General features: G+C 42.0%; 1 protein-coding gene across 1 annotated transcript; it reads left to right on the top strand.

Annotated features, from left to right (window-relative positions):
- The first annotated feature begins 1,025 nt into the window (after positions 1-1,025).
- LOC130880558 (olfactory receptor 10V1) lies at positions 1,026-1,955 on the top strand. The gene has a single exon (XM_057779660.1). The coding sequence runs from the start codon at positions 1,026-1,028 to the stop codon at positions 1,953-1,955; it is 930 nt and encodes a 309-aa protein (XP_057635643.1).
- The last annotated feature ends 11,885 nt before the right edge of the window (positions 1,956-13,840 follow it).

Raw genomic sequence — 13,840 nt, 5'->3', positions numbered from 1 at the left:
AGGCAGGCAAATCTCTGAGTTCAAGGCCAGCCTGGTCTACAAAGTGAGTTCTAGGACAACCAGGACTACACAGAGAAACACTGTCATGAAAAATCAATATACATATATAGATAATATAATAATACATAATTATTATTTTATGTATTATATGTCCTGTATCCAGTAATATATGTACATAATTATATATGTATATATGTATGTGTATATGGAATGTAAGCATTAAAAAGGCAGTCACATTTGCAGGATATTTCATGGAACTAGAGATCATCATGTTAAGAAAAACAAGACAGACTTGGGGCTGGGATTCAACTTTGTTGGTAAAGTTCTTGCCTAGCAGGTACAATACACTAGGACCCCATAAAGCGAGGCATGGTGGCCCACACCAGCATTCCAGCATTCAGGAGGTGGAGGCAGAAGAACAGAAGTCTGATTAGATTCAACTCCTCAGTGAGTTTGAGCTCAGCCTGGGCTACGGAACACCCTTTCTCAACAACAGCAAAAAGAAAATAAAACAATAAAGACTCTAGATTTTTAAATACACAAGAGTTTATGATACAGTATATGATACAATATACCAGTAGCATAATTCTCTCTAAATAATGACACACATCTGTGTATACAGTCATAACAATTTTTATTCTAAGTTTCATGGAATCTATATTCTGTTTCTCTGTTTTGCAGCTTTGAACTTTAGTCTTATTCATTGATTTGTTCAGTGCATACTTTGGGGAACTCCTCTACAACAGGAACTGTGGTACACACTGCACTCAGATGTCATCAAAGCTCCCAGGACTGAGGGTTTCTCAGTCTTTGTTACTGGAGAGGAAGAAAAGAGAGACAAGGAGACGGCAAATGCATAGGTCATCTGCTCCATGGACTTCTGTGGAATAAACTATGCATGTTGCTGAGGTGCTTTGGAAGGTGCTCTAGCAGCGAATGGAGGTTGAAGCAGGGCATCATACACAGTGAGGAACACCTTGAGACTCCTGCCATTTTTCTTTGAGGTAGGCCTTGTACACTCCCCCATGGAAACAATAAATAAAACTGCTAATATCCAATTCTTCTTCCGTCCATTCTCACCTGACCCTGGGGTGCAGATGGTGATTTTTGTGGCCTTTTTAGTGATGTACCTGACAAGCCTCAGTGGAAACGCCACAATCGCTGTGGTTGTCCATACTAACCACTCGCTCCACACCCCCATGTACTTTTTCCTGGCTAACTTGGCAGTTCTGGAAATCTTCTACACATCAGCCATTGCACCTCTGGCCTTGGCAAACCTTCTCTCTATGGGCAAAACTCCCGTTTCCATTGCTGGTTGTGGCACTCAGATGTTTTTCTTTGTCTTTTTGGGTGGAGCTGACTGTGTCCTGCTTGCAGTCATGGCGTACGACCGGTTTGTCGCAATCTGCTACCCCCTGAGATACACACTTATCATGAGCTGGTCCTTGTGTGTGGAGATGGTGATGGGGTCTCTGGTCCTGGGATTCCTTCTGTCACTGACACTAACTATTTTAATCTTCCATCTTCCATTCTGCCACAACAATGAGATCTACCACTTCTACTGTGACATGCCTGCAGTCATGCGCCTGGCTTGTGCAGACACACACGTTCACAGGACCGCCCTGTATATCATCAGCTTCATCGTCCTGAGCATCCCTCTATCTCTGATCTCCGTCTCCTATGTCTTCATCATCACAACCATTTTACAGATCCGGTCTGCTGAAGGGCGACATCGAGCCTTCTCTACCTGCTCTTCCCACATCATAGTGGTCCTCCTGCAGTATGGCTGTACGAGTTTTATATATTTGTCTCCCAGTTCCAGCTACTCTCCTGAGATGGGCCGAATGGTGTCTGTGGTCTACACTTTTATCACACCCATTTTAAACCCTTTGATCTACAGTATGAGGAACAAGGAACTGAAAGACGCTCTAAAGAAGGCCTTGAGAAAGTTCTAGGGTGAGTGATCTTGTGATTTATTTTAATCAAGGCACCACTGAAAATGAAATGGGATTCTATTACTAATTATGAAGGTTCCAGACATACATGGTGCAATCTGTGATTCTGGTACTCAGGAGGCAGAAGCAGAAGGATTGCAAGTTGGAAGCTAACTAAGCTACATAAGAAAATCCTGCCTTAAGACAAATAAAACAACTGATTATAATAATAAAATAGTGGTGGAATGACACGAATAATTCAGAAATGTCCTCAGCACTTGGAGACACACGGTCAGATATGCTAAGGCTGATTTGACTTCCAGAGAAAATTTATGCTTCTGTCTTTCTTGGTTTTTTTTTTTTTTTTTTTTTTTTTTTTGCTTTTTCGAGACAGGGTTTCTCTGTGGTTTTGGAGCCTGTCCTGGAACTACCTCTTGTAGACCAGGCTGGTCTCAAACTCACAGAGATCCGCCTGCCTCTGCCTCCCAAGTGCTGGGATTAAAGGCGTGTGCCACCATCGCCCGGCTCTTTTGTCTTTCTGAAAATAAAGCAATATTATGCCCTGGACATGAATGCAGAGAGGCAAAGCAACATTCATAGGGCAGCTTTTACATACCAGGCACTTTGTGTGGATTAACTCATGTATACCATGCTAATTTTTCAGAGGAAAAAACTGTAAGTGGCTAAAAAAATGATATCTCCAAGATGAGAACATAATATATACAAATCTAAAGGCTAAACTCCCTATGTATGATGTTCTTATAATATGGGCTTGCTTTGCTAATAGGACCATATGTAAATACAGACAAGTTTCCCCATCTCTGTGGGCTCAAGTTTGCTTATTATACAACTAGCCCTAAAAAAAGTTTTAAAGTCTGTAATATATACATATATATGTACAATCTCTATATATTGTGTTATATATATACTTATATATACATAATTTATATTTAACAAAAAATGGTTTAACAAAAAAAAGCTGGATGCACCATCTTCCTCTCTTTCTCTGCACACTGACTTCCCAGGCCTGTGCACGCCCCCTCTGTTACTCCTAAGCGGTGGGGGGGGGTTGAAAATATCATCTCTCCGGCTTACTGCCTGCTGCCACGCCTTCCCACCATGATGGACTCTCTGAAACCACCAACCAAAACAAACCCTCTTGGCCATGGATTTTATCACAGCAGACGAGAAGCAATGAAAATCAATGCAACAAGCATAAGGGCTTCAGGTGTGCAAGTAAGTTCAAGAAATCTCAGCCAAATTCTTCCTGTAGTTGTAGTGTGCGCCTACAAATCTGATGAGTGGATGAATCTTAAGTCAATCATTCTTACCAAAATATAAAAAAATTATATTAGTAATAATTGGACAGAAAACTTGTTCAAAGAGCAAAGGCATTATGACTATATCCAAGATAATGTCTTTTGAGCCATTACTCCAATATTTGAAAACTGGCATTCTTTATTTACACAAATATATTTCTTGTCTCCAGTTATTGAGTTCTTCGTATTCAAGTTAATTAAAACAAATTCAACTCTCTTAAGTTTCACAAATATGCCTAAATGCTACAAACTTTAATGTGAAGATTAATATATCATGCTTGTATATGTATCCCTAAATATCATTGCTTCATATAAGACTCAAGGTAACAGATCAGAAAAGTGGATAATTATTGCTTTTTGACATGGGTCTCATGACAAATCTCCTAGCCTGATGTAAACATTCAAAATTACTGCTTCCTTTCTGTTTTGGTGTCCATGTTTTAAAACTATTTTCCTTTGTCTGAAAGTTTATTCCTTATTAACTATTCTTCATATGAAAGCACAAAGGACTCTGAATAGCTAATGCAATAATAATCAGGAAGAGGGCTGGAGAGATGGCTCAGAGGTTAAGAGCCTGTTCTTCCAAAGGTCCTGAGTTCAATTCCCAGCAACCACATGGTGGCTCACAACCATCTGTAATGAGATCCAGTGTCATCTTCTGGCCTGCAGGTATTACACACAGACAGAATATTGTATACATAATAAATAAATATTAAAAAAAGATTTAAAAAATAAAATAATAATCAGGAAGAACAATGCCGGAAGAATATAACAATGTCTGACCTCAAGAATTATACTACAGAGCTGGATATAAGGGTTCATGCCTCTGTGTGTTTATTTGGAACTGAATGGCTGTGGGACAGAAACTTCCAACTACAAATGGCACCCAATGTTCAGCAACCACATCCACATAAAACCTGAGAGAACTTGGGAAGGGATTCTAGGCAAAAAAGTACAAAGTCAAGTATGACTTCTTGGTAGCAGTATTTTCTTGGGTGGAGTCTATTTGCTAGAGGCAAACAGAGGCATGGTTCCTTTAAGAGAGGCTTCCTGACTCAGCATTAGTAGCAAAAACCATATGGTTCGAGACAGGGTTTCTCTGTGGTTTTGGAGCCTGTCCTGGAACTACCTCTTGTAGACTAGGCTGGTCTCGAACTCACAGAGATCTGCCTGCCTCTGCCTCCCAAGTGCTGGGATTAAAGGCGTGTGCCACCATCGCCCGGCTATGGTTCTTTTAAGAGGCCCTGTTACCAAACACTTAAATAGTGTTTATAAGCAGTCAGTGCAATGCTTCTTCTTGTTGACATGGACCTAGAAATAAATGTGACTTCTGCCAGTAACTATGCCAAGAAGCTAGACTCCCAGGAAACCAAGGAATGGGGCAGAACCAAGCACCAAAGCTGCAACATTAATCCTAGCCATGCTGCTAAGCAGATTAAAGACTCATGTGGTCAGAAAAAGATAGAGATATACAGTAGGCAGATTCAAATGAAAAAACTCTCTAAATGGTTTACAGCATGTTTTAAAATATATGTAGGCTTGGGAGAGAAAAGTAAAAGGATAGAGAAAGTCCTTAAAAAGGAAACAGAGCCGGGCGGTGGTGGCACACGCCTTTAATCCCAGCACTTGGGAGGCAGAGGCAGGCGGATCTCTGTGAGTTCGAGACCAGCCTGGTCTATAAGAGCTAGTTCCAGGACAGGCTCCAAAACCACAGAGAAACCCTGTCTCTAAAAAACAAAAACAAAAACAAAAAAAAAAGAAAGAAAGAAACAGAGTAGCTGGGCAGTGGTAGCACACTCCTTTAATCCCAGCACCTGGAAGGCAGAGGCAGGCGGATCTCTGTGAGTTCGAGACCAGCCTGGTCTACAAGAGCTAGTTCCAGGACAGGCTCTAAAACTACAGTAAAACCCTGTCTCAAAAAAGAAAGAAAGAAAGAAAGAAAGAAAGAAAGAAAGAAAGAAAGAAAGAAAGAAAGAAAGAAAGAAAGAACAGTAATAAAATCAGTCATGTAAAGTTGAAAAATACAGAAAGTCTAGATACTGTATGTTATTGAGTTGCCTTTGAATTGTTTGACTGCTGAGGAAGGAGCAACAACTGCTAAAAGACATTTGATTACAAATGCTTCTGGATTAAACCAACCTACATATTTTTAAAATATCTTGACCTCAAAATTTAAGTCAAAAGACATGTTACTTTGGGAAAGAGGCTCTGCTTTTATTTCCACAGGAAATAAGAGGCTGTGGATTCATTTTGGGCTAAGAAAAATCAGGTTTGGCCAAGGAAAATTCCCTGAAAAATCTCCAATAGTAGTGGGTGGCCCAGATGATCTAATGTCTCAGAACATCTGTGGTAGTTTCCTCTGAGTTCTACATCATAACAGCTTCAAGGTAAGTAACTGATTGAGGTGATCCACTTCGGAAAACTCCAGTCAAGATTTAACCGTAATCCTAAATTTTCTCAGGGCCTCTCAAAGATTTCCAATGCCCTAATAATCAGGAAGTAGCCTAGAAAACTATGCCCACATTCCCAAAACATAGATTATGGATGTTTGTCTTTGTTTAAAGTGTTGTTTACAAGTTGTTATGGATAATTGTCAGGAAAAAAAGCTAAACAAAGGAAATTAGATTCAGGATTCTTGTTTTCAAAAGAAAAAAGGGGAAATGCTCTGGGATAATACTCGTGTCACAGTAAAGATTCATTACTCATATTGGTTATTATCTTTATTATTTTATTTTTTATTTTTTTGGTTTTTTCAAGACAAGGTTCTCTGTAGCTTTGGAGCCTGTCCTGGAACTAGCCTCGAACTCACAAAAATTTGCCTGCCTCTATCTCCTGAGGGCTGGAATTAAAGGCATCTGCCACCACTGCCCAGCTTCATATTGGTTTAATAAAATGCTGATTGTCCAGTAGCCAGACAGGAAGTAGAATTGAAGCAACCAGACCAGGAGAATTCTGGGAAGAAGACAGGCAGAAACACAGTTGCATGCTAGACACAGTAGAAACAAGATGAGAATACCATACTAAGAAAAGGTACCAAGCCATGTGGCTAAGCATAGATAAGAATTAGGGGTTTTTTTAAGTTGTAAGAGCTGGTTAGTAATAAAGCTGAGCAATAGGCCAAACAGTTTATAATTAATATAAGCCTCTGTGTACTTATTTGGACCTGAATGGCTGCAGGACCAGGCAGGACAAAAACCTCTGTCTACAAATTCTAATTCTTAAACAACAACAAAATATATATATAAGGTTTCTTGATTTCAGTTGCCCACAAGGGGCAAATTAATTTCATTTCTTCATGGTGATGAGCTTGGTAGTTTGACTCAGTTAAAAGTGTGACCTGAACAATATAAGTTCTTTTTCAGAATTGTATTTTTAATTTAATTAATTTTTATGTGTGTAGGTGTTTTGCCTGCATGCAAATCTGTGTACCACATGCATGCAGTGTCCATGGAGGCCAGAAGAGGGCATCAGATCCTCTTGGACTGTTGATGACCAACCTTGTGGATGCTGGGACTGGATCCTGGATACTCTGGAAGAGTAGTCAGTGTTCTTAACCACTGAGGCATCTCTGCAAGCCTCATCTTCAGAACTGCTAACATTAAACATGATTAAAAACACTATCTCTTACCTCTTATCAGCTGTAGTTCCCAGTGTCAGCACTAACACTTTGTTTCTTAAAATACATTTTTCTTTTGTTTAGAAAACCTAATTTATCATATTCATGGGGGACGAAGACCAAACTAGAGAGACCAGCTAACTCTATTTCCATCTTCCTGAAAATCCAGATGTTTGTCTTTGTGAGCTTCCTGCTAATGTAGACTAGCAGTATCACTTGAAGTGCCGTCTCTCAGCATCTGGGCTGAGTGACAGTTCCACACTCTTATGCATTCCTCTCTGGTCAACATGGCAGCTCTTTCACTGGTGGCCCTCAAGCTTTGGTCAACCTCCTGACCGTGAGAAGAATACTGTCTTTCTCTTCCAGACCTCGGTGATAAATGATGTACATCTTCTCACTGCCTCTTTGGGGACTTGCTCTCAGAATCCAGTCATTACTCTGCAAATCAATTTGGGGACCACAAGAAATACCCACAGCTGAGTGCCTCATCTGACACCCTCAGATCTCCCAACTGGCAGACTGCACCAACTTCTTAATACTTCAAACTTCAGGCGATTCCTACTCCCAACAACCGAATGACTCAGCTTCCAGGAAGCACCAACAAATGACCCATGTAGTGGAGATGAGAAGCTCCCGTGGCATCATGGTCAAGTTTTAGATTCATTAGTAAAATCATTGTTTTCATCCACTGAATCCAGGATGGTGTGTTGTACACATTAGATAAAGGCAATAGTTCCCAGAGTTAAACATCAAAGTTGTACAATGGGTGTCTTAGTTAGCGTTTCTGTTGCTGTGAAGAGATATCATGACCAAGGCAACTCTTATAAAGGAAAACATTTCACTGAGGCTGACTTACAAATCAGACGTTTAGTCCATTGTTGTCATGGCAAGAAACATGGTGGCCTGCAGGCAGATGTGGTGCTGGAGAGGTAGCTGAGAGTTCTACACCTTGACCTGCAGGCAGTAGAAAGAAACTGTGCCACACAGGGCAAAACATATGAAGTCTCAAAGCCCACTGCCACATTAACACATTTCCTCCAACAAGGTCACACCTCCTAATAGTGCCACTGTCTACAGACCTATGAAGATTATTTTCTTTCAAACCACAATAGACAACCTAATTCAGCAGGGAAGAAACGCAATGCTAGAGAAATACCAAAACTCACTTTAAATATAATAATGACTTATATGTACCATTTGCTATAGGCTGAAAAATAGCTCCCCAAAGCTATCCAGGTCCTACTTCCAAGAACTTTGATTACATTATTGCAACGGGGTGTTGGGGAGGGGGTCCCTGCAAGCTCTACTGCTGGCATAGAAATGAACCACAAGAGGCAAGAAGGAAACTTGGTTCAGCACAACTGAGTTAGCAAAAACGGTTCAACCCTCAGCAGTTTATTTTTACATATCTAAACACAGTAAAACTTTTGGGACAAACTTCCTCATGACAATTATTACAGGAAAACTTAGGGCATGACTACATCGAAACTCCTTGGCAATGGATGTGTCTTTTGCAAAGCACCTGCGACCTCTTTCTAAGAGAAACAGCACTCAGGATAGGGGTCTAAAGAGGAAAGATTTGTAGCAAAACTAATAGTAAACTCTTTTGCAAAGCACATGGGACCTCTTTTACAAGAGTGTACTGTGACTGCGAAGCAACGCTCAGGAGTCTGGGGGATGGGTGAAGCTTTGCTCTGCAGGATTGCCTTTCACATGTTCAGACATAAAAATCAGCTGTAACTGACTTGTGCACACCACCTACATAATCTATACTTCTCTTAATGTAGATATGTAAGCTATTTTTAAAGAGTTACGTGTTTTCAGAGCAAGGGGACCAAATACCAATGAAAATGGGTGACTTGGGTGATGCAACATCTCAGAGTGTCTCTGTTGCAGTTTTCTCAGAGTTCTGAATCCCAGACAGCTTCAAGGCTGCTGGCTGAGGTGGTCCGGTCTCACACACTACTCCAGCCAAGACTTCAGATAAGCCTTATACTTTCTCGTTGCATAGAGATTGGACAACAAATACTACAGCTACCTGTCCCAGGATTTGATGATTATCCCAATTTTTCCAGGGTCTCCTAAAGAAGCCAGCACTCCTAGACAACAGGGAGCAGTCAAGAGAACACAACACCCACATTCCCAAGAGGTAGGGTGGATGGCTTTTGGTCCTTTGATGAGTTATAGATATTTGTAATCATTTAGGGAGGGGTTGATTACAAGTTGTTATTAGTCATGGTCAGGAAAAAACCTAAACAAAGGAGTTAGATAAAAGGATGTCTTTCTGAAGGAAAGGGGGATATACTATAAAAATATCTGGAGGCATCATAATCCCTGACTTCAAACTCTACTACAGAGCTACAGTACTGAAAACAGCCTGGTACTGGCATAAGAACAGACAGGAGGACCAATGGAACCGAACAGAAGACCTAGATATCAATACACACATCTTCAAACACCTGATATTTGATAAAGAAGCAAAAAATATCAAATGGAAAAAAGAAAGCATATTTAACAAGTGGTGCTGGCATAATTGGATATCAACATGTAGAAGAATGAAAATAGACCCGTATCTATCACCATGCACAAAACTCAAGTCCAAATGGATCAAAGACCTCAACACTGAACCTTATAGAAGAGAAAGTAGGAAGTACACTTGAACGCATTGGCACAGGGAACAACTTCCTAAACATAACCCCAGCAGCACAGACACTGAGAGAAACAATTAATAAATAGGACCTCCTGAAACTGAAAAGCTTCTGTAAAGCAAAGGACATGGTCAACAAGACAAAACGACAACCTACAGAATAGGAAAAGATCTTCACTAGTCCCACATAAGACAAAGGTCTGATCTCCAAAATATACAAAGAACTCAAGAAATTGGACACCAAAAGATCACATAATCCAATTTAAAAAAATGGAGTACAGACCTAAACAGACAACTCTCAACAAAGGAATCTAAAATGGCTGAAAGACACTTAAGGAAATGTTCAACATCCTTAGTCATCAGAGAAATGCAAATCAAAACAACTCTGAGATTCCACCTTATACCCAAGATCAAAAACACTGTTGGCAACTTATGCTAGAGAGATTGTGGGGAAAAGGGAACACTTCTGCACTGCTGGTGGGAATGCAAGCTGGTACAACCCCTTTGGATGTCAGTGTGGTGATTTCTCAGAAAATTAGGAAACAACCTTCCTCAAGACCCAGTAATACCACTTTTGGGTATATATCCAAAGGATGCTCAATCGTGCCACAAGGACATGTGCTCAACTATGTTCATAGCAGCTTTGTTTGTCATAGCCAGAACCTGGAAACAACCTAAATGCCCCTCGATCGAACAATGGACAAGAAAAATGTGGTACATTTACACAATGGAGTACTACACAGCAGAAAAAATAACAGCTTGAATTTTGCAGGAAAATGGATGGAGCTAGAAAACATCATTTTGAGTGAGGTAACGCAGACACAGAAGGACAATTATCATATGTACTCACTCATAGGTAGTTTTTAAACATAAAGCAAAGAAAACCAGCCTACAAACCACAATCCTAGAGAACTTAGACAACAATGAGGACACTAAGAGAGACTTACATAGATATAACCTACATGGGAAGTAAAGTAGAAAAAGACAAGATCTCCTGAGTAAATCAGGAGCATGGGGACCTTGGGGGAGGGTTGAAGGGGGGAGGGGAGAGGCAGGGAAGGGAGCAGAGAAAAACGTAGAGCTCAATAAATATCAATAAAATAAAATTTTTCAAAAAAAGTTTTTGTCATTATTTGGGAGCTGATGGTCCAAAGACCTACTCAATATGCTCATTGTCTCTTTTCTTTTTTTTTTTTTTTTTCTTTTTTTTTTTTGTTTTTTTTCGAGACAGGGTTTCTCTGTGGTTTTGGAGTCTGTCCTGGAACTAGCTCTTGTAGACCAGGCTGGACTCGAACTCACAGAGATCCACCTGCCTCTGCCTCCCAAGTGCTGGGATTAAAGGCGTGCGCCACCACCGCCCGGCTCATTGTCTCTTTTCTATAAACCTGCTTTGCAACAACTTATGATTTTACTCTTTAAAAGGTACCAAGAAATGGATGCTCTCCTTAGCCAGACGGCCAGCTTTTGGATGCACCCCGGTAAAATCAAGCTTCAAGTCTGGCTCAAGATTGTGATAATGATCTTATTCTTGGAATTAGCACTTCTCTAAGCTCTTCCTCACTTTCCCACTAAATAGTAATAATAAAGAGCATTTCATCCCTTCCCCATAGGATAAGCAGTTAATGTCACACAGCCCATTATCCTATTTTTTTTTCTTTATGGTCTTTCGAGACAAGGTTTCTCTGTAGCTTTGGAGCTTGTCCTGGAGGTCAGAAGAGGGCATCCAATCCCCTGGACTGAAGTTACAGTTGTGACCCACTTGTAGGTACTGAGATTTGAACCCAAGTCCCTGGAAGACTACACAGTGCTCTTAAATGCTGACCATCTCTCTAAACACAGAATATTGTTTTTAAGACAGTGTTATTATGTAGTTTTGGTCGGCCTAGGTCTCATTACATAGAGCTGGCCTCAAACACACAGAGATCACTTGCCTCAGCCGCCTGAGTTCTGAGAGTAAATGTATGTGACACCACATCCAACTGCTTTACAAGTTTTTAAAATGCATGATATATGTATATAACAAATAGGATTACCTTTAAAAACTGGAGAAAATGTAAATCCAAAGGAAGTTGGTATTGCTGTGAGGTATCCACCAAAGACTATTTAGACATAGGTTTAAGTCAATAGTAGGTCTTTTATTATTATTATTATTTTGGTTTTTTGAGACAGGGTTTCTCTGTGGTTTTGGAGTCTGTCCTGGAACTAGCTCTAGTAGACCAGGCTGGCCTCGAACTCACAGAGATCCGCCTGCCTCTGCCTCCCGAGTGCTGGGATTAAAGGCGTGCGCCACCATCGCCCGGCTCTAGTAGGTCTTTATTAGATGGCCTGGAACTACAATGGGTATTCGGGGCCCCAGTGCGGTCCTGAGCCTCTCAAGGTGAGCTTACAAGCACAGAAACCTTACCGAATTGACACACCTTAGCAAGTATGGTTAGTCAGAAGCCAAACTACAGGAACCTAAAAGCAAGGTCAGTACATCTAGGGACTTTCCCAGTCTATGGGACCTTGATGAATTAGGTCTTTGTTTCTGTGTGTGTGTGTCTGCAGGTATGTATGTGCCTACATACATGCTGGGTTTCAAGGCCTAAATAGAGTTTCTATTATATCATTAGTTGTGCTAAGGTCTGCCGGCCCATAACAGTATGGTGATGTCTGACACCCTTTCTCGGCTTGATTTTTTTTTTTTAAAGGCAGGGTCTATCTCATGTAGCCCGGATGGCATGACCTGCAAAACTTCACTAAAATATTCTTTACTCCTGAAGCTCTTGCCTCTATCTTGTTCTGTGTTCTGGAATTATGGATGTGCCACCTCCATACTTGGCCTCTTCTCAGCTCTTTTTGTGACAAGGCCTATGTGTGTGTCCCTGGGTTGCCCTGAAACTCAATTACTTAGAGCAGACTGGCCTTGAACCTACAGAACTACACTGCCTCTGCTTCCAGAGGCTGGGATTAAAGGCGTGCACCACCACACCCAGTGAAGTACTTATAATTACACCCATTTTACAAAAGAATACCCCAAGGATCAGGTGTTTAGAAAACACATACCCAGTATCTCACAGCAGTGAAAAGACAGCTGCTGTTTCCCACCCAGAACGTCTATTTTCAAACCCAATGCGTATAGTAAACCAGTTGATTAATGCAGTCACAGTAATATGTTAAAGAATTCACAGCGCACCATTCCCAGGTGAGGCTGTATTTAAGACACCCAGAGTCAGGTGGTCATGCAGACCTTTAATCCCAGCACTTGGGAGGCCGAGATTATAGGGATCTGTGAGGTCGAGGTCAGTCTGGTCTACAGAGCAAGAGCCAGGGCAGCCAGAGGGACAGGGAGAGGGAGGGAGTGATGGAAGCGGAGGTGACGGAGATTGGAGAGAGAGGAGAGAGGGAGAATCGAGAGAGAAAGGGGAGAGGCGAGAAAGGAGAAAGGGGAGAAAAGAGAGGGAGAGGGAAGAAAGAGCACAGAGAAGGAAAGAGAAAGTAGAGAGCTGAAAGAGGAGGTGAAAGAGACAGAGAGAAAGGAGAGAGAAGAGAGGAGAAAGGAAAAAAAAAACCCAATCACTTGAGGTGGGGGAGGAGAGGTTGAGCCAGAGCAACACCAGAAACGCTAGGGCCAAACAAAATCAAAGCACCAGACGTCTAGAACAGGCTTGCAAGCTGGACAAACTCCAAGGAAGTGGCTGTCGCCCTACTGGGCATCCAGGCTTGCAGACCGTGGCGCGGTGACTCCAGCCGCCTTTTCTTTTAAAGAGTGCTCTCTCGCTTCCCTCCGGTCTGAAGTGCCTGGTGAGTAAAATCACCTTAAATAACCCTCCTTAAATGTATCCCCGGCATTTTTCTAAGAAAACAGGCGCCGTGAACACTTTGACCCCTTATCAATCACAGCCTCGGTCTGCTGATTCAGCAGCCAGCAACCTTTCCCTTCCCAAGATCACTGACTTTCCATATTATTCCCCGTCCCCGGCTAAGCCAAGGCACCCCGATAAGGACGCTAAGCGTTAAAGAAAACCGCCCAAGAACCCGGGATTTCCTCAACCGAGAAGCTTCAGGGACGAATCCTGTGACAATCACAAGGCTTTTCTCCGCCCAGGCACTGACGGCAACCTCGTGACTCAGAGCACAGCGCCTCCGGGAGCAAGAAGGCGGAGCGGCAAGCCCAGGACCCCTAGGTCAGCGCAGACAGCCCGCGCATGCGCAGTGCCTCGCCTCGGGATTTCCTTCCCGCCGCTCACACTGGGAAGCCAAACGCCAAATCTGTCCCCACGTAGCCGCAGCCGCCTGGGCGCCCGCCCACTCCCAGACGCGCCTGCGCACGTCCCCACGCACG

The sequence above is a fragment of the Chionomys nivalis genome, chromosome 8 (genome assembly GCF_950005125.1).
Source record: "Chionomys nivalis chromosome 8, mChiNiv1.1, whole genome shotgun sequence".
NCBI lineage: Eukaryota > Metazoa > Chordata > Mammalia > Rodentia > Cricetidae > Chionomys > Chionomys nivalis.
This window is presented reverse-complemented; position numbering and strand designations above follow the sequence as displayed.

Coding starts and splice junctions, on each gene's coding strand:
- LOC130880558 (XM_057779660.1), top strand. CDS start 1,026: ATGGAAACAATAAATAAAACTGCTAATATCCAATTCTTCTTCCGTCCA.